The following is a 20,377-nucleotide window of genomic DNA, read 5'->3' as shown; positions in this document are numbered from 1 at the left end:
GAGTTGGGGTTTTTCTCTTTGATGAATCGACGAACTCCGGTTATAGTTCCACCAGTTCCAATTCCAGCAACAAATATATATCCACCTTGTCTTTTGTATCTTCCCATATCTCAGGGCCAGTGGTCTAGTAATGAATTGTATATATAATAAATATGACATAAATTAGCAGTTTACGAAAACGAAAACGGAATCGTTACCATAAAATTTCTAAAATTTGTGGTGACATAAATGTAAACAAATCCCTAAAAAATCGTTATTAAAATCACAATGACGACCAAGCCGATTTAGATTTATGCAACTAGGTTAAACCTATTTGAATAAGATATTCACTTGCCTCTTTACTTGCATCTATACCCTCACCTATTTGAAGGTAATGCAAGCAAAGAGGCAAGTGAATATCTTATTCAAATAGGTTTTAAAAAGTTGCATAAATCTAATTTGGTTTGATCGTCATTGTGATTTTAATAACGATTTTTTAGAGATTTGTTTACATTCATGTCACCATCATTTTTAGAGATTTTATAATAACGATTTTATTATCGTTATTGTAAACTGCTAATTATGTCATATTTATTAGATACGCAGATTCATTACTAGACCACTGGCCTGAGATCTGGGAAGATACAAAAGGCAAGGTGGATATATATTTGTTGTTGGAATTGGAACTGGTGGAAACTATAACCGTAGTTCGTCGATTCATCAAAGAGAAAAAACTCCAACTCACAGGTAAAAGTAGAAATAAAAGTTTTATGAGTACATTTGCAGAGGTAAGAAGCAGTAAAATTCATACTTATTTGATGTTTAATATTTCAGGTTATTGGTGTAGAACCCACTGAAAGCAACATCCTTTCTGGTGGTAAACCGGGTATGCCTTACTAACAATCATTAATGTGTTTTTGAACTATGATTTAATATTCACGTCTAATTATTTTCTTGTATTTGAACATAAACGCTCACAAAATTCAAAGATTTGGATTTATACCTATAAATTTAGATAAAAAAGTGTGGATGAATTCATAGCGGTATGATTTATCCTTGCGGAGTCTTTATACTTATACAATTGGATGCTAATTACCATATATTGTTTTTGCTTTATACCAGATTTCAAGGGAGGAAGCTATGGAAACAGCAAAGCAACTAGCTCTTTAAGGAAGGAGCTGCTCAGGGTCGCTAAGAGACTTGAGAATGCTCAAAAACTCATAGTGGTATAAGTTAATTAGTTATGTCTTGAAAACGGAAAAGGTGATGCATGAGTGTCTTTGAGCATCAAAATCTCTGGGTTGCTTTAGGAAAAAATAGGATTGACAAGTGTCTGTCTCTATTCCGTGATCCCAATACTAAGTTAGTAACTACAAAGAACCAACATGTAAAGTGTGATACAGCTTGTCTGGTGATTGAAAAGCTAAAACTGAATCTTAAAGAGAAGAAGAAATTGCAGAAGCAAACAAGAACCAAAGGTGGCTTCGTTCAAGTGTTGGAAAGCTTCTCAGAGAAACAGAGGGTTACATCTATTGTGTTGGCTCAGTGTCATCACACGGAGCTTCATGTCTGTTTGTCGGTGAGAGTATAAAACAGGACCTTTGGGTTCTCGGTCTAGTCCGTTTTTTCTGCGGCTATACTAAGGGTTTAGAGAGTGAGAGACCTAGAGAGAGTACGGGTGATAGATGTGTTCTCGGGTTCTAGGATTTCTCTGAAACTCTCTTCTCTTCTTCTTCATGTAATCTCATGGTGTAATGGGGTGTGAGAGCTAATCTTCATGTAAACCACATCGGAGGTGTTTTCCGATTCATTAGTGGAGGTTGAGAGCACCGTCTCTCCCCAGACGTAGCGACTGCGGTCGTGAACTGAGTTACCAAAGTTGTTGCGTTGTTCTTGTTGCGTGAATCGATCGAGAGGTCAAGTGAGGATTGAGGATTCGATTCTCTAACGCAACAGAACAGTCACTTGGTTAGCTTTTTTTAATCATCTTTGCTAAACGATCATCTGTGAAACCAGCAAAGATTTTTGATTATGTAACTAGATCTTCCCTAAGATGGAATCTATGAATCCGGTTTTTCAGATTGTTTTCCCGAGCTACGGAGAGCGATATTTGTCTACCCCGCTGTTCCAGTCGGTTCGAGAAAATGCAGCCGAACAAAAGCAACTTCGTTAAGTTAGCTCTTGAAATCTCAACAACTGAGGGGCTAAGCAATTTCTTTTATCAATAAGAGGGTATTAATGACAGTCGTTTGAATTCTATTTTGGACATCCATAATTAGTCTATGTATTTACTCAACATTTCAGTCGGAAATTCCCAACGATGGATTAGAGATTAAATTCGATTAGACAAATTATCCCTGACCAAAAAAAAAAATGTAGACTTTTCTGTGTTACGTTCTACATATGATCAAAACCATGACACATTCACTTTTTCTTGTAGACCAATAAATTTTTTTGTCAGAATATACACTTTGGATGTGAAACTTATAATTACTTTTAAAATTTTTTGATCCGTAATTTTTCTTATGCTCAGAAAAAAATGTCTCCTGAACTCAAAATCTTGCAAAGACTGTTTGTGACTCTGTTTTCATGTACGTACAACTCCCACGGCAAATATATACTGGAAGGATCTGCAGTTTACAACTCAAACAGTTAGTTGATTTTAACGAACTGATAAGCATGTGTGGGAGCTGATACAAGCAATGAGGAGGCACGTGCGGATAGAGACTAAGGATTGAAGAGAGGCTGATAAGAGAAGAAGAAGTTAGTTGGCAACAACAGTTCATGAGAATCACTATAAATAGTAAAGAGAGTGTTTAGTAAAAGATTATCCTGATGTTGTTGGAAGGTTAGAGAGCCTGCGTGCTCTGTTAGAGAGGATAAGAGATGGAGAACTGTAACTCACTCGGTAGATGAGGAGTAATTGTGGCGTGTATGCTTCTGGATTTACACGACGTAGACGATGAGGGACTCGGTAGATGCATGCAACGGTGCTCAGGATTTGTAGGAAACCACCACATCCCGGGAGCCGATTCGTTAAACTCAAGAATCGTGTCCGGTTCATGATTCAACCTTCGGTTCATTAATTATTTCCAAAATGTAATCCAGTGCCTTGTCTCTCTAGAATCTGAAGTTTGTCTTGTAATAAAGAGATATAAAGTGATAGTTTTGAGAGAGCAAATGAGAATAAATGTGAAGGAGGAGGAAGAAGAAAGACGACGAGACAGTACTTAACGTTCGTATTTTCCCTCTTTAGTAGGTAGTAAATGATGAGGAAGGAAAGGAGGAAATTTCCACACGAACGTGTCCATGTACATGAAAGTCAATTTATATATTAACATAGGTTTGTGGATTCAGAGCCCAATGTCGTTCGAGATCGAGTCTTTTTTTACTTTAATTTGTTGTGTTTTTCTAGATCTTCACAATAATGGATCCTTATTTTGAGGTCAAATATGTTTATTTCGGTTGATGTTCTTATTCTTGGGAATTATAGCTTAAGAAAAATCTTATACATGTGAATAGGAAAGTATTTTAATGATTTCACAGCTAACCAGTTAAAACTTATTCATTTATTTAAAGAGTTGTCTCCTCCTTAGTCTATGCTAATAGCTGCTAGTATATATATGATAGTTTCAACTTTCAAAGCTTTCCGACGATCCTTCTTACTCATAAGATAAAATTCAGTATATATGGTGATGATTGAATATTACTATTGTTGATAAACTTGCCCAAAAGTAACCCCGAATCCAGGTCCCCTCTTTTCAACCTCACTTATTATGGGTAAGTGTTGCTTGCTTAGACATCTTTTTTATCACCATGTATGCATACAGTTCTGAGTAGTTATCAAGTACAAATGGGTGTTTTCGTACTACTCATGGATCACAATCGAAATTGAAGAGGAACTTGAGGATGTAGGTAAGGTACTGAGACAGAAGATCGATCATATCCTTAAGTAAAGTAAGTAAATCAATAAATTCTCTACCATACAGTATTAGTATTGTTGGTAGATCAATCTTTGTTTTAATGTTAAATTTTCAAATATAACTGGTGAATATTAATTAAGGTTAATAGTTTTTTTTCTGGTTTAAGTTTCAAGATTTCACTCTATTATGTTATAGTATATGATACGATTTGACTATGAATTTGATGTACAACTCTTTGTACCTTTCATTTCTTTAGTAAATTTCTTTTAACTTTAAGTTAATTTCTCTATAGTTGAATGAGGCAGTACAGATTAGCTTATTGATTGTTATGACTCTCCGAATCAAACTCTACAACTTCACAATATTTCTGGACAAGAAATTAATAAAGTGATTTTTTAAAACAGACAACAAATCTAGCTAGTACTAGTAGCTAAATAATTCAAAGATGGGTGAAGAGTTTCACTTCTTTATAATTGGAATGATCGAAGACACTGTCTGGATAAGTCTTTGTTCATGTCTTACCCTAAAAAATTTCTCCTTAACAAGGTTTCTGCATACACTCGTGTTGTTGCTTCTTCCTGCTTCCAAACTCTGGTTCCAGTTCAAAGATTATAATTTTATATCCTTCTGACAGCGCTTTTAGCCCGATATACATATTATCAGATTGTATGTTTTTAGTTTATACTTATAGGTTTTTTTAAAGAAGGCCCATTTACGAAAGTGAGCTATGGACTTAGTCAGTAGTATTCGTTGCTATAAAACCGCTATACCCCTTCATTTTTTCTTACTAGAGATGAAACGCGCTTCTTTCTTATTCTCTTGTCATCTGTTGTTATTAAAATTGCCAAAGTGAAACCTTGTGAAATACATACTTATGCAGGCGGATGATGGATATATCCCCTGAGTCTAAAGCTGGAGGAAGAAGGAGATATCCCCAGAATCTAAAACCCTATGAAAGGGAAGCAACAACAGGCTAAATGCTACAATGACACCAGAGGAAACCCCTAACAAATACAGGACAAAGACCATATGAAACTGATAAGGTGGAGACATATCGAACCAACCAAGGAAACCAGGACTCCAGATATTCTTTGATAGAACGTATCGAAGATGCCCTCGGCCAACCATCGACACTCATAACCTCCTCTTGAGAAGCCAAACTGCCTAAATGAAACCGTAACAGAACTCCTAAAACTGTGCTTCATAACCCGGCAAGAAGAACTACTTCAAGTTCCACGCACTTTCTTCCGGATATGGGGATGTCGAACTCAAGGCGACAGATAACCACCTAGATAGAAGTCACACCAAAGGACTAGATCTCGATCAGATCTAAAATGCAGAGTCGAAGAGCGAAAAATCCAAGCTGGGTAACACCAATCTTGAAAGATCAAGAAGGGTAAAAGATCGAACCAGAATGAACCAGTGAATCAGAGAATCTCCAAAGAGTTAGCAGGCCTAAACATCTCCACTATCAAACAAATGATCAAAGTCACCTTGTAAAGAGGAAAACCAACAAAGTATCCAAAACAGCCAGGAGATTACGAAAGCTAGTCTTCTAGAACCGGAAGAACCTTGCCTGATCAAACTCCCGAACCGTGGTAGAAGATGAAATGCTAATCGACAAACATCACTGAAACTGCCGCAGCCTACACTTGAAAATAAAACGATTTTACCTAGATAAACAGAGAGGAGAAGTCCAATGCGTGGTTGAGCACCCAAGCCACCATCACCAGAGACGAAGCCACAGATGCAGAACATGAACCCGAACCATTGTGAACTCCGTGAATGGCGTGAAACGATGGCCTCCAAGGGAAAATCAGGAGGCTGTTGCAATTTGTAGACAACACAAAAGCGAGCCTAACCACTGCAAATACAACTTGATTTTAACTTCCAACCAAGCCCAGAAAGACAAAACTCCAATCAAAAACCCATCAAAAGAACAACAAGAAAGCAAAACGAAGTTAAAGCTGAAGAGAAACAGGAGGCCGGAGCCGGTGCTATAGAAGCCACCACAGTCCGACCTCAGATCTGAATTTTTTTTTTTCCTTGGCGGCTGCTAGAGAGAAAATTAGGGCGACTGGAGGAGATGAGAGGAGTTTCAATTTTAAGCTTCTTTCTTATTCTATTGACCATTCTATTTTATTTTTGAGAAAATATCAATAAAAGCATGAAGTTAGCAAAAATATTAATTAAATTGTCAATTTTTATTATTTTTTAACGTTAAATCGCAAACTTTTGTTAATTTTGCCAAATAAGACACATAGTTAAGTCAACTGACGGATATATTTTATAGGGTTAAGTCAACGTCGGTAAGATCCGTTAAACAGTAAAATGACGTCGATTTGTAATATTAAAAGAAAAAACATGATATGGTGATTCGAACCTGCCACATGTTGGATGAGTTAATCAATACTTAACCAAACACATATTTATATATTTTTTGGTAATCTCTTATTTGGACTTTCTCCTTCTCACGATCGATAGAACCGCGTACTTATCAGTAAAATTTTCTTTCTTCCTCATTTAAGCGTTTCCATTGACCAATTCCAATATGATTTTTTTTTTCTATTTCTCCATTACGATTTATCAAATTTTAATTCTATCTCACTTTCTAGATTTCGTGGCGGAGATCACCATCTCCTCGCTGAGACATTCCCAGGGATAGCGGTGGAGTTCAGATGACGATTCCCATGGAATCCATTGGCGGCTTAAATCTGAATTTGAGAAAAAGCTAAGGTTCAAATTCTTCGACAATATATATATTTTTTGTTATGTAAAATTGTCAATATACGCAGCGGCTCTGTTATTTTATTTTTAACTTACAAACGACGTCGTTTCACTGTTTAACAGAAGTTATCAACGTTGACTTACATTGTAAAATTCATATGTTAATTGACTTAACTATGTGTCTAATTTGGTAAAGTCAATAAACATTTGTGATTTAACTGAAAAAATAATAAAAGTTGACAATTTAATTCACCATAAGCAAAGTTGAGCCTTTTTAAAAACGTTTTTACTATATAACTTCATGCATTTAATGACATTTTTCTCTTTTATTTTTATTCACATTTTATTTATTTTTCCTTTCCTATGTGTTTGTGTATGGTGTAAGTTGTTATTCTCTTTCATATATATATCTATATTGTATTATTAAGGCCTCAATATATATGTGGCCAAAATGGGCCATTTTTACTTGGCGATTATCCAAAGATTATTTATTACCTTGTTGGGCAGTTCTTGTTTTATTATAGGATTTTACCGTATTTTTGTGTTAATTTTCTGGTAGCTTTGTTCTGAAATGAGAGTGTCCGTACTTAATTATCTTCTTCATCCAGTCATTCTTCGTGACTATTTTTGTCCTTTTCCTTTGAATTCGATTGTTCATCATCCACATATGCATTTTCTTTCAATTTAGGGGAGTGGTTGATTGTTTGATTGGTGATGCTTCTGGTAAGTCATGGGAAGACTGTTCATTGAGTCTATTTTGGTTTCGCTTGCTGGTGGAAGCTAAGTAGGTTGTTTAGTAGATTAGATTGTTGTTATTTTTATTTTGATGCTCGTTGATAGTGTATTATTCTATGTGTTGTTGTGAAGAGTTTCGTTTCTTTTTGTTTGGTTTATCTAGTTATTAAGTTGATTTCTATGAATCTAAAAGATTAAACTGTGTTGGTCCAACCTCCATTTTGTTTTCTATGAATCTAAAATATACATAGAAATACCATTTTGTTTTCTTTTCCTGTATATTTCGAAAAAATTTTACTGGTTTTGATGTTTTGGACTGATGGTTTATCTTAGAATCATGTCGATTAAAAATGTCTTGATAGTGATATTTCTACGTTTTTAATATTTTGTCATCAAAATACTTATGTTCTGGAAAATTAAATAAAAAAGAGTAGGCTTATAAAACTGGATAAAGCCCACATAATTTCAAATTAGAGACAAAGTCCACAAAATTTATAAAGAATTATGTTGAGGTGGAGCTCTCTAACGAGAGAAAACTCTGCTATTATATATATGATTGACATCATAAACCCTAATTCTCACTCTCTCTCTCTCTCGTCTTCCTTTTTGTTTCCGGCTCTTTCTTTCTCCTGTCAAAACACCATGTTTATGAGTCAATTTCGTAGCTGCAAGCCTTTGATCAACTCTCGTCTGCCTTTGTTCCGCCCCGTACTCTCCAAATGTTTCGAACAGTCCTTCAGTACCATGGCTGATACCGAAGACCTTGGTAATTTTAGAATTGTTTTATCTATCTCTTTTTTTAATTTTTTTTTTTTTGTTGAAGAAATTGCAAGTATACTACTGTGTTTCGATTCCTAAATCGTCCTTGTGCTTTAATGCGTCTTAATTGTTAAAATATATATATATATCCGCAGTGCCTAAAGTAGCAGGCATCTTCTGGGACGTCGAGGACTACAAGATCCCTGATGGTCTCACTGCTCGTGCTGTTTCGGAGAATATCAAAGCGAGACTTGCGGAAATTGGACATCGTGGTCCGATCACAATCAGGGCTTTTGCTAATGATAAGAATCGGATCCCGGACTATGAATTTGCTTACGCCGGAATCCACCTCAAGCGCGTAGCAAGAGGTGAATCATTAATAATTCTCTTATTTTACTTGTCTAGTGTTTATTATTATTCATATGTCTGCGTGTTTTTTATGGTTGGTTTCAGGTCCGAAAGGAGAGCATAAGCATCATCGGAGAGATATGTCTCTTTTATGTGACATGTGTTCTTTTGCTCTTAATGCTAGTCAGGATAAAGCACGAGCAACGATAATGTATATCTCAGATAGCAACTATGAATACATTGAAAAAGAGTTAAGGAGTCGGAATTATATTGTCCTTCGGACAAAACTATCTGCCGAGGGGAAGCCTATCCCCCAGACCAGAAGAACCGCTGCGCGTGATTGAATGAGACCCATACACTCTTTGGTTCTCGATTCACTTTTCTATAGTTTGTTTTTTAAAATTATTTAATAAAACAAAATTTTTTTAAAATATAAAAATATTTATTTTGTAATTGAGATATATTTTCTAAAAATAAATAGATAAATATTTTTAGTTATAGAGAAGTTTTTACTTTAATACACTAATTATATTCTTATATTTTAAAATTATTATTACAATTCTTACAATAACCTAAAGCTAAATTATCGACCACCAAAATATTTTTCAAACATTAACCATTACGTCTAACAACTTATTCACTAATTTTTTTACATGCAATCAACCCGTCAAAGCGTCATTTTATTAGCATACACGTACAATTTTCCTCTATGTTTTACCACTAATAATGTGTTCTTACATACTAAAATATTTTGTTGTTAAAATACTCAATTTATCACCACCTATAAAATATCTATGTGAATAAATTAAGTCAATTTTTGTCTCTTTACTTTCACTTTGACATAGTTTCTTTTCACCACTAAAATTTGTAGTGACAGCTTATTTGACCACTAAAATTATTTACCAAAAAAAAAGTTTTGGATGAAAAACTGAAAAAAAAATATCTACACGATTGCAATGAGTTTATGACCAACCCAATAAAATTTGAGAAACTAAAAGATAGTTACAAAAAGTTTATAACCACGATGATATATGAGTCTTAGATAATTTATAGATATAAAATATAAACTAAAATAAAAAAAATCTAAAAAAACTACAACATATAAAATTTAAAAAATTTATTTTGAAAGGAATAAATAAATATTGATCTTACATATTTTTAACTGAAAAATAAAAAAAATAAACTCATAATAATATAGAAAATTTTATTTTAAAATATCATGAATTTCTTATAAGAAAATCAAATTTAACTAAATAGTATAACTAAAATCTAAAAATAATACAACATAATTAAACTAAAATATTAAAAAGAAGGAATAAACAAATATTGATAGTATGTAGATTCGTCATCCCAAATTGTATAAGACAAACATAATAGAAGTCCTTACCATCGTCTAAGTTGCAAAGTTGTAATTTGAGAAACTTGTATTTTGGTAAACTATGTTACACAATGAAAATCAATAAAAAAAATTTTAAATAATATGATGTCTATTATTAATAATGTGAAAATAGTCAGAAGGTGGAAGTAGTCGAAGATATATGTGTAGCATTACATAAATATTTTACTTACATATGGATTTAGTTTGTCTATCCATATATGAAGTTTAGTTAAATCCAACCTTATATGAGGTTCATCTGCAAGTGTCTTTACGATCATAGCAATCTGATCAACAATCATTATACCCCTTTTTTTTTTTTGCTAACAAGGTTTTATGATCATGGTTTGTATTTGTTTCTTTGGTGTTCATGATTTTATAGCGTACTTAAAGTTTTGATTTGATATGAGATATCAATTAAGATACATCTTTATATAATAAAACATATGCTCTATTTCCTTACGGTGATAGGTAAACATTTTTTTTTTGCTTTTGGATTAGTTTTTTTTTGTTTGCTAAATATTTTTTTAACTTTTTTTAGTGATTAACTTATACATGTGTCAAAATCTAAAATCACTAAACTTAGACATGTGTCAAAATCTAAGATTGTTAATTCGACACATGTCGTGATCATATTAATTAGTAATCTGAACACGTGTCGATATTTTATCGATACAATTGATACGTGTCACGATCTCGTTAATGAGTAACTTTGACATCAAACTTTATATAATAAGATACACAAATTACCTTTATATGCTTATAAAATATTTTATATATTTTATAAATATTGTATAAATACCTTTTAAAATTGTTTAAATTTTTTTTTAAAACCCTTGTAAACCTCTTAAAAATCTTGTAAAAGCTTTTTAAAACCTTTTAAAACTTTATAATATTTGATTGAGTCTCCAAATAGTAGTTATTATCTAGAAGCACCTTATAAACCATATAAAACTTTACAATTTTTCATATTTAAAAAGGGGTGTTTTTTAAAATGGATAGATGAAAGAGTTATTTTTGAAAAGGGGTACACCAAAAGGAGTAGTAAGTGACACATTTTAGGAATATAAAAATTAAAAATATTTTCTAAATTCATACTATCGAGAACTATAAATGTGAAAAAGAAAATTTATATCTTTCAAACGTTCAAGATAAAATGAAAAATTTGACGTTGAAATTCGATGTATGTAAATAGAAATGAGTTCATGTGTGAGATTTGTTCTCTATAAGCAATTTTTTTTTTCTTTTAAATTACTAAGAGGCTCCGGGCCTAGGCCCGTACATCTCCTCAGGTCAGGGACCAGAGCATTTTATATGGTCCCCTCCCAAGCGCCATCCCTCGAACCGCTCTATAAGCAATTTTACATGCAACAAAACACAATAAAGAAACCTCATGACAAACATCTCCCCAAGATATTTTGACAATCACTATAACAAAAGAAAATCATGCAACTTATTAGAAAAATAAGTATTGAAAAATACTTTTTCCATTTCAAAATATATGATATTTTAACTAAAAACATGAAGATTAAGAAGTGTATAATTTTAAAAAGTTCAACCAATTATAAACAGCACTACATAATAGAATTGATATAAGATATCCTATTAAATTAAAAATTGCATAAAACTTGAAATCATCTTATATTATGACACAAATAAATTTCTCTAAAATATCTTATATTATTAACGGAGGGAGTAGTAAGGAGGAAATAGATATGATATTTCTTGAGAATCAATTCATATCGAATATATAACATGTGATCCAATAGAATGTGAAAAGAAAGTAGATATCGGGAGACGACGAGTGATTCGTAGAAGATAACGATGAGATTGTATAGTGAAAAGTGTTTATTTTTTCTACTAAACTCTTAGAAAATAATGCACATACATAAAGTAAAATCTTTTAAAAATTCTAACGATTATATTTATATTTAAAATTTTGTATTGATAAAAGTTTTAAATTAAAATCCCGCACAGCGTGTAGGTACCTAATCTAGTTTTTGGACAATGGTTTAGTGTGATATTATAAATAAAAGCAAAATGAATTATTTGAATGAGCATGAAATTTAACTAAACAAGCATCCAAATTTAAAAAAATATATTCGGTTTAATTTGTATATTTAGTCGAACCATTTAATTACTGGATATAAAAAATTTTAAACTATGAACATTTCTATTAGAAAAATTTTAAAATATTGTTAGACGAGATTATATGGTGAAACGGTTTGAATCGATATTAATATAAATTTAAGATATTAGTAACTGGGTCCTACACCACGGGCAAAAAATCTGTAATCCAAAAAACCAAACCAAACCAAACAAAAATAAATGGTTTGGTTTGGTTACGGTTTAGTCTAAAAATTCATTTGGTTGTCATATTTATCAACCAAATGGTTTGGGTCTGGTTTGGTTAAAAACCGTAAAACCAAATGGTTTTTTTGGTTCGATGAATATTTTGAATATCTATATAAATTTATTATATATGTGCACTTTATATTATATTTAATAATGTCTTTATATTATATTTAATAATTATTTGAATTATTTTGATTTGGTATTTATTTGGAAGTTTTGGGTTTCCTAAACTAGATTTAGACCCTATTATTTGAAATTATGTATAACTTATTGAATATATCTATTTTTTTGTTTATTTTATGCAACAAACTTAACTTTTTTGGTTGTAAAATATGGAATAATCTAATAAAACCGTAACCAAACCAAAATGAGATACATATGATTTTTATATGGTTCAATTTTTAATAAAACCGATAAACCGTCAAAACAAACCAAAATACATGTGGTTTCTATATGGTTTCAATTTTATAATACAAAAAAAAAAACCGTAAACCAAAAAAACCGAACCAAAACCAAACCGAACGCCCACCCCTAGGTAAATCATTAATTTGACTTTTGTTAATTAACACCATCAATATTAAATTATGATAATATAAACCATCAATATTAAATTATGATAATATAAAGAATAAAATTATGTCACAGTATACTACTCCAGGTTAAATCCTAATCTTTTTACATTCTTCCAGGTTAAATCCTAATCTTTTTACAATCTTTAAGAAGTTCAAAAATTATAATTTTATATTCCTTCCGGCAGCTTTTAGCCCGATATACATATTATCATATTGTATGTTTTTAGTTTATTCTTATAGGGTTTTTTTTTAAGAAGGGCCATTTACGAAAGTGAGCTATGGACTTAGTCAGTAGTATTCGTTAGCTATAAAACCGCTATACCCCTTCATTTTTCTTATATATTGACATCATAAACCCTAATTCTCACTCTCACTCGTCTTCCTTTTTGTTTCCGGCTGGCTCTTTCTCCTGTCAAAACACCATGTTTATGAGTCAATTTCGTAGCTGCAAGCCTTTGATCAACTCTCGTCTGCCTTTGATCAACTCTCGTCTGCCTTTGTTCCGCCCCTTTCTCTCCAAATGTTTCGATCAGTCCATTAGTACCATGGCTGATACCGAAGACCTTGGTGATTTTAGAATTGTTTTATCTATCTCTTTTTTTTTTCTTCTTTTTGTAGTTGAAGAAATTGCAAATATACTACCGTGTTTCGATTCCTAAATCGTCCTTGTGTTTTAATGCGTCTTAATTGATTGTTAAAAATAAAATAAAAATCTCCGCAGTGCCTAAAGCAGCAGGCGTCTTCTGGGACGTCGAGGACTACAAGATCCCTGATGGTCTCACTGCTCGTGATGTTGCAGAGAATATCAAAGCGACACTTGCGGAAGTTGGACATCGTGGTCCGATCACAATCAGGGCTTTTGCTAGTGATAAGAATCGGACCCCGGACTATGAATTTGCTTACGCCGGAATCAAACTCAAGCGCGTAGCAAGAGGTGAATATCATTAATTAATTATATCTTATTATTTTTCTTGTCTGGTGTTTATTATTATTCATATGTCTGCGTGTTTTTTATGGTTGGTTTCAGGCCCGAAAGGAGAGCATAAGCATCATCGGAGAGATATGGCTCTTTTAGGTGACATGGGTTTTTATGCTGGTAGTCACGGTAAAGCACGATCAATGATAATTTTTATCTCTGATAGCAACTATGACGACGCTGACAAAGAGTTTAGGAGTTGGAATCAAGTTGTCCTTTGGGCAAAACTATCTGCCGAGGGGAAGCCTATCCCCCAGACCAGAAGAACCTCTAAGCGTTGTTGAATGAGACCCAAAACATAGGGACGCAACCTTTTTGATCGCCGCAACTAATCGACGTTCAAAATTAGAATCAGCGTTCGCCGCAAGCACCTATCGCAACCAAACGAACAACAACACATGCGGCTGCCGCAGCCGCAGGTAATTGCGGCGACGAAACGAACAGGCTTACTCTTTAGTTCTCGATAGCTAATTAATGTAGTTTGTTTTTAATGTCGTTTGTGTGTGTATGAAAAACATTGACTTTTTATCAATGATTATGGAGAGGTTTTATTTCGTCCTAAAATGCATTTCTTCACTAAGGGCACAGCAACTGTTACTAATTTTTTCGCAATCATAATATTGGCAAATCTGTGAATTGATTCTTATAATAACAAATTCACTTTCACCTGCACCCATAAAACAAAACAGTCAGATGTTACGATCGATAGTTTAAACTTTCATAGCTTTCCGACGATCTTTCCTACTCATAAGAAGAAAGTTAAATTCGTTAAAAGTTAAATGAGTCAGTACAAATTAGCTTATTGATTGCGATAACTCTCCGAATCAAACTCTACAACTTCATAATATTTTTGGGACAAGAAATTAATAAAGTGATTATTTAGACGGACAACAAATCTAGCTAGTCACTACGTACTAGCTATATTAATTCGAACAAGGGTGAAAGAATTTCACTTCTTTATAACTGAAATGATCGAAAATACCGTCTGGACAAGAGTCATCAGCAGTAGACACGTAGCGGCTGCGGTGGCTGTCCCTGTCCACAGGTCGCTGCAATACACGCGCCTTAGGATGGCGTGTGACTTATTGCATTTGTTGTTGTAGTGTTCCATTACTTCCGTTGCGATATCACAATAGTAAGAGCCATCATGCATGACTCCTAGACAGAGCTTGTTCACCATCTTAGCTACCGCACGATGTTGCCCAAGCCAATTGTTTATTATTCCTTACAAAAACCAAAAACCATAATGAATCAATCAATACTCACTCGTACGTACACAAGTTGTTAGGATCTCACAACATATTAAAGTGTGAAGATACAAACACAAATAGACAAGATAAATAGGTCAATCTACTAATTTAAGTACCTTTCTCGACAAGCAAGTCGACGTCCTTCTCGGTGTCTATGAGAAAATCTAAGAACATGACGTAGTTACATACATGGGCGTTGAACGGATAATGGCATTGCTCAAGTGCCATTATGTTTCGAAGTATCATCTCTGCATCGTCATCAGCTAAAAAACATGGTATATTCAAAACACCTTTGGTGAATTTCACCTCGACCAACAGCTCGTCTTCCAGGACCTCGAATTTTACTCCCCCGTTGTCTAGCTTATCCGCATTATACATTTCATACATAGGCCTGAATATCCCATAACCATGTTCTGGAACTGTCTCCACGCGGACACACCTTGCCATATCAGTAAAATGTCTAAACTTTGAGTTGTTTCCAATCTTGTCTTGGACTCGAAAATGAGTGATGGTTAATTCACGGAACGTCTCGTGCGAGGAGAGTATTGAAACTATTGGATCGAAGAGTTTCTCGAGGATGAAGTAAGGAAGCTGGTTCTCGAGCAAGACGAGATCTCCAGTGACTGTGTGTACAAGACAAGGCTCGTCCATGAGAGGATCCCCTATTTTCTCTGGTCCTTTTACGTAAAACCTCAAAAAGAGCTCTAGTATGAAAACAGAGTCGTGCAAGATCATGTCCACGAACTCCTGAGATGGAATCCAAGCCGTTGATTCAGAGTAGCTTGCCCTGATAAGATCTTCGTCTTCTTCTATTATCTTCCTGAATCCATCAATGACTGCTTTCTTCCCTTCAACCCTTCGTGAGAACTCCATCAAGTAAACTTTCTTGTGGCCCTCCATGTTCAAGTAGCCCATGAGCTTCGTGTTTGTGATATCTCCACGAGACTTGAGAGCTTGAGATATTAAAGATCGGTGAAGAGGTCCAATGAGAACCAGTTGAGGCGTGTATGCTTCCGGGCTTACTTGACGTAAGCAGTTTGGGACTCTGTAGATACAACAAAGATCAGGATTTGTAGGAAAACGCCACATCCCAGGAGCAGGTGATTTCTTCGTCGACTCATCATGGTTTGAGCCCGATTCAAGATCCAAGGTTCGTTCCATTGTCTTGAGAATTTGACAGTCTCTCTTGAAAGTTTTAAGTTTATAGTGAAAGAAAGAAGACAACTTAAGTAGGCCATGAGTTCATGACCATAGTTGCTTAATCCGGATTAAAAATATATAATATACTGTAATTGATTCGAAACCAGAATCATATCCTAAATTGGTTAAATTATACTTACTTTTTCCGACCAAAAAGAAAACTATACTTAGGGTGCAAATGGTTGCACAATTGAAAAGGTTGGAGGAGTTGAAAAAAATTATTCAACCAACTTTCACCATTTGAATAGAAGAGGTTGAAGAAGTTGGAAAAAACTATTCAATCCGTTCAACCTAAAAAGTTGAAAAATAAAACTAATCCTACAGCAAATTTGTTCAACTTGTTCAACCACTATTTTGGAGATGAATAAGTTGAATAATGTTTAACCCAATTTTGTTCAGCTTAATATTTCTAACTCTTTTAATTTTATGCAACCATTTGCAGCCTTATTTTTTTATAGATTAAGAAAATTAATTTAAATTAAAGAACCGGTTCAGCCATTGTTTTTTGGTTAAAGAGAAGCAGATAAGTTAATTAATTACCGTAAAGAGGAAGGCATCAGATGCAGCTTTCGAAACCCACAGCTCAAGGCTGGTATCAACAGTATTAAAAAAATCAGTCATGTTCTAGCATTTTTTAATTTAATATTCGTTATCGTGTTGCTCATTGCAACTTATAAAGAAGAATACATTACTCTCTTTTATTCTCTTCTGTTTTCGTGTTTTCTGAATACGTATAAAATAGAATTTGGCACGTTTTGAGTAAAACAATGCGGATAAAGACTAAAGAGGCACAACTCTTTCACACGCACATTCAACGCACTAATCTCCACATATATTAAGAAAATTAGTAGTCATAAATCACAACCCACGTGCATGTACAAAATAAGGGGGCCTTAGACGGGCTCACTTGATTTGGGCTTAGTATTGGGCTAATAATGTAAAGTAAAAAAACACGAGGGTAGTTTAGTAAAATTAGCAAATTCGAAATGTGAGAGAGAGAAACTTGGGGAGTGGGGTACTGAGAGAGTTGAGGGGGTAATGGGTAAATGTGGGTGATAACCGCATCCAACCGTCACTACAAAACCCAAAGAGAAGAAGAAGAAGAACAGAGAGAAGAGTAACACCAACAAAATTAGAAAACAAGCCGAGAGATCAGTGAGAGTTAGAGAGATGAGGAAAATGGAAACGAATAATAAGAAGGAAGAGATAAAGAAAGGGCCATGGAAAGCCGAAGAAGACGAAGTATTGATCAACCATGTTAAGAGATACGGTCCTCGTGACTGGAGCTCCATTCGATCCAAAGGTCTTCTTCACCGCACTGGCAAATCTTGTCGTCTCCGTTGGGTCAACAAACTCCGTCCCAATCTCAAAAAGTACACATCTTTCTCCTCTCTCTCTGTTCAATTTTGGTGTATTTGCTTGCTTTAAAAATTTAGGGTTTTGTTTTGTTGTTTTGGGGGTTGATTGAAGTGGATGCAAGTTCTCGGCTGATGAAGAGAGGGTTGTGATTGAGTTGCAATCTGAGTTTGGGAACAAATGGGCTAGAATCGCTACGTATCTACCTGGAAGAACTGATAACGATGTTAAGAACTTCTGGAGTAGCAGACAAAAGAGACTCGCTAGGATTCTTCATAACTCCTCCTCTGATGCTTCCACTTCTTCTTCTCATCGATGCAAGGGCAAACACGTCAAACCAATCCGTCAATCTTGCAATCCCACTCAGGTTATCTACTGACTACAAATTCACAAGTTTTTTACTTTGTTTTTGAGTTTTGAGTTTTTTAACTTTGTGGTTTCAGGGTTTTAGTTTGGTTGAGGAAGAAGATATTACAGTTTCTTCTTCTTCATCGTTGATGAAGGTTCCTTATTCTTCTTCTGATCAAGTTGATGATAAAGGCTTGAGATTGCCTGATTTGGGTATTAAGTTAGAGCATCAGCCTTTCACTTTTGGCACTGATCTTGTTATAGCTGAGTTCTCTGACTCACATAACGATGCAGCAAATCAGCAAGCTCTTATCCCTTTTTCTCCGGAAAGCAGAGAGCTTTTGGCTAGACTTGACGACCCTTTTTACTACGATATACTTGGACCTGCTGATTCTTCTGAGCCATTGTTCGCTCTTCCTCAGCCGTTTTCTGAGCCCTCCCCTGCCCCGAGAAGATGCAGACATGTTTCAAAGGATGAAGAAGCTGATGTTTTCTTAGACGATTTCCCTGCTGATATGTTTGATCAAGTTGATCCGATCCGGACTCCTTAGATTGTCCTTCTTGCCTGTAGATTGGTCTTCCTTTGTGTTGTGTTTAGGTCTAATTTGATGCCGTTCTATTAACTATATGAAGAACTGTTTCTAGATGTTTCAAGCAACAATCTAACTATGTAATGACAATTCTTGCTTCCTTGTTAATATGATTGTATTGTTTTTTTTTTTGGCAGAAGTATAAAATCTTATTCGATTGAATGAAAACTTTGAAACATAATTCATACAAAAGCAGTTCAAATACAATCAAAAGTACAGAAACAGAGGACACTGAAGACAAATTGATGACTAAACCGGTGATTGGCTTCATGACTGGGCAGGATCATGACTGAACCTGATTCCAGCTTTACCATGACTCAAAACCACCTCATACTCCCCAGCTTTAGCAGACCCATCTTTACTTGAAACCTCTCTTCTCAATTCAACATAAGCACAGTAGTCTACTTCATACACAGTTGTATCTTTATAGAACGTTGAAAATGTAGTTCCAACTCCTTCCCCTGAAAAAATTTCATCAAAGAAGTTTAGAAGTTAACAACAACATTGAAACGGCGGATAGTTCATCAGAGAAGGGAACTGATTAACATCTGACTGAGTTAAGACGGATTGAAATTGATCAATGCCAAAGGAGGAAGTTATACAAGATCCATACAAGAGTGTTATTTGACAGATACAGAACCTAAAAGTCAGAAACTTGCATACCGTGAGTGACTAAGAGCAAATTCTCTGAAGGATACTTATCAGCAAGAGCTTTTACAACTTTAACATATCGATCTCTGCAGCCTTCAACAGACTCTTCCCATTTTGGCAACTGAACATAAGGAACCAAGGATCAATGTTTTTAATCAAGTAAAAAATCAAAACTTGGAAGGTCCTAAAGAGAGTAAAAAAGCACCTCTTTATAAACCATATCCACATTACGATCAACCATTCCCTCAGGAAACATAGCTTCAAGATCTGAAATACTAAAGTCAAAGTTTCCATCTTTAGGAGCAAACTCACGCCTAATAGCCACTGCGTTCAGCATCTCACACAAACCTAGCTCAATAGAAACCTGAGAAGAGAAAGCACACATAAATAAACATCTCAGCTGATTTGAACGATGATGGTATTGGTTATCACAGTTCGATTCAACTTCCTAGACTCAAAAAAATTGAAACCCAACAAAAAAGGAGAAGACTTTTGTGGTTTAAGATGATGATTTGGGTATGATCTGACGGACCTTGAGCTTAGATGTATCAATGGAAGGGACGTCTGGGGAAGACATGGCGTTTGGATCGACATTGACGGCAGAGAGAGCAGAGACGACTTCGGAAGCAGTCTGGACGCATCGGAGAAAAGGGGAGACGAAGACGCGGTGAATCGGAAACGCGATCTGAGATCGGATCCTTTGACCGGTACGAAACGCTCGGATCATACCGTCTTGAACGAGAGGAGGATCCCAAGGTCTCTCGGCTGTTGAAACCCAGAGTGGCTCGAAATTGTCGATTCGATCACCGTGACGCATCACGAAGATGTTTTGGTAGCTGCCATCATCCATGTTGTTTGATTTGGGAGACTCCATTGTTTTTGTTTCTTTCTTCTTCTTCTTTCTCTTCGTTTTTTTTGCGACTGTTATGGATTCGTATTTATAAGGGGAATTATATTTTATTTTTGTTTTTTAATTTTTTGTGGATATGTCATTAACATTAATAAGTGCCACTCACTCCTAGTAAATTGTTGAGAAATAATACCCTTAAAATTAATTGTTTTTATAACAACTGGTTGTGATCTTTTTCAAAAGAGTAGGAAACTGCAAAGGTTTTTCTCATTCGAGAATATGATGTGTTCATAGCACCATTACACAATAGTAATATTTTCTTTTTGTATTGGAAAAAGTGCTATAAACTCTTTGTTGTTTTAAATGCAAATTGTATAAAATAT

The 20,377-nt window shown here is 34.6% G+C and overlaps 5 protein-coding genes across 5 annotated transcripts; 3 read left to right on the top strand and 2 right to left on the bottom strand.

Moving 5' to 3' along the window:
• The first annotated feature begins 7,955 nt into the window (after positions 1 to 7,955).
• LOC147945001 (uncharacterized) lies at positions 7,956 to 8,844 on the top strand. The gene is made up of 3 exons (XM_087451509.1): positions 7,956 to 8,130; positions 8,279 to 8,491; positions 8,577 to 8,844. The coding sequence occupies exons 1-3, from the start codon at positions 8,007 to 8,009 to the stop codon at positions 8,813 to 8,815; spliced, it is 576 nt and encodes a 191-aa protein (XP_087307635.1). The 5' UTR covers positions 7,956 to 8,006; the 3' UTR covers positions 8,816 to 8,844.
• Positions 8,845 to 13,460: 4,616 nt separating this feature from the next.
• LOC147945000 (uncharacterized) lies at positions 13,461 to 14,313 on the top strand (the record flags this gene model as incomplete). Its single annotated transcript, XM_087451508.1, has 2 exons — positions 13,461 to 13,707; positions 13,801 to 14,313. Coding segments are annotated over 2 exons (480 nt in total), but the record flags the coding sequence as incomplete, so codon positions are not given.
• Positions 14,314 to 14,531: 218 nt separating this feature from the next.
• Positions 14,532 to 16,223, bottom strand: LOC104788321 (UPF0481 protein At3g47200-like). The gene is made up of 2 exons (XM_010514070.3): positions 15,116 to 16,223; positions 14,532 to 14,973 (listed from the first exon to the last, which is right to left on the bottom strand). The coding sequence occupies exons 1-2, from the start codon at positions 16,158 to 16,160 to the stop codon at positions 14,699 to 14,701; spliced, it is 1,320 nt and encodes a 439-aa protein (XP_010512372.1). The 5' UTR covers positions 16,161 to 16,223; the 3' UTR covers positions 14,532 to 14,698.
• Positions 16,224 to 16,901: 678 nt separating this feature from the next.
• On the top strand, positions 16,902 to 18,618 carry LOC104788320 (transcription factor DUO1-like). Its single transcript, XM_010514068.2, has 3 exons — positions 16,902 to 17,572; positions 17,670 to 17,922; positions 17,999 to 18,618. The coding sequence occupies exons 1-3, from the start codon at positions 17,370 to 17,372 to the stop codon at positions 18,452 to 18,454; spliced, it is 912 nt and encodes a 303-aa protein (XP_010512370.1). The 5' UTR covers positions 16,902 to 17,369; the 3' UTR covers positions 18,455 to 18,618.
• On the bottom strand, positions 18,516 to 20,109 carry LOC104788319 (uncharacterized). The gene is made up of 4 exons (XM_010514067.2): positions 19,677 to 20,109; positions 19,350 to 19,508; positions 19,157 to 19,265; positions 18,516 to 18,954 (listed from the first exon to the last, which is right to left on the bottom strand). Exons 1-4 carry the CDS (start codon positions 20,016 to 20,018, stop codon positions 18,761 to 18,763), a joined length of 804 nt encoding a protein of 267 aa, XP_010512369.1. The 5' UTR covers positions 20,019 to 20,109; the 3' UTR covers positions 18,516 to 18,760.
• Between the last annotated feature and the right edge of the window lie 268 nt (positions 20,110 to 20,377).

This window comes from Camelina sativa, chromosome 5 (assembly GCF_030686135.1).
Source record: "Camelina sativa cultivar CO46 ecotype springtype chromosome 5, ASM3068613v1".
Taxonomy (NCBI): domain Eukaryota; kingdom Viridiplantae; phylum Streptophyta; class Magnoliopsida; order Brassicales; family Brassicaceae; genus Camelina; species Camelina sativa.
This window is presented reverse-complemented; position numbering and strand designations above follow the sequence as displayed.

Bases quoted from the DNA above. Each gene is read 5' to 3' on its own strand.
- LOC104788320 (XM_010514068.2), top strand. From the start codon at position 17,370: ATGAGGAAAATGGAAACGAATAATAAGAAGGAAGAGATAAAGAAAGGG. The intron at 17,573-17,669 runs GTACACATCTTT...GGTTGATTGAAG, and splicing joins CTCCGTCCCAATCTCAAAAA to TGGATGCAAGTTCTCGGCTG. The intron at 17,923-17,998 runs GTTATCTACTGA...TTGTGGTTTCAG, and splicing joins AATCTTGCAATCCCACTCAG to GGTTTTAGTTTGGTTGAGGA.
- LOC104788321 (XM_010514070.3), bottom strand. From the start codon at position 16,160: ATGGAACGAACCTTGGATCTTGAATCGGGCTCAAACCATGATGAGTCG. The intron at 14,974-15,115 runs GTACTTAAATTA...GGTTTTTGTAAG, and splicing joins CGACTTGCTTGTCGAGAAAG to GAATAATAAACAATTGGCTT.
- LOC104788319 (XM_010514067.2), bottom strand. From the start codon at position 20,018: ATGGAGTCTCCCAAATCAAACAACATGGATGATGGCAGCTACCAAAAC. The intron at 19,509-19,676 runs GTCCGTCAGATC...TTCTCTTCTCAG, and splicing joins TTGATACATCTAAGCTCAAG to GTTTCTATTGAGCTAGGTTT. The intron at 19,266-19,349 runs GTGCTTTTTTAC...CCTTATGTTCAG, and splicing joins TGGATATGGTTTATAAAGAG to TTGCCAAAATGGGAAGAGTC.
- LOC147945001 (XM_087451509.1), top strand. From the start codon at position 8,007: ATGTTTATGAGTCAATTTCGTAGCTGCAAGCCTTTGATCAACTCTCGT. The intron at 8,131-8,278 runs GTAATTTTAGAA...ATATATCCGCAG, and splicing joins GGCTGATACCGAAGACCTTG to TGCCTAAAGTAGCAGGCATC. The intron at 8,492-8,576 runs GTGAATCATTAA...GGTTGGTTTCAG, and splicing joins CCTCAAGCGCGTAGCAAGAG to GTCCGAAAGGAGAGCATAAG.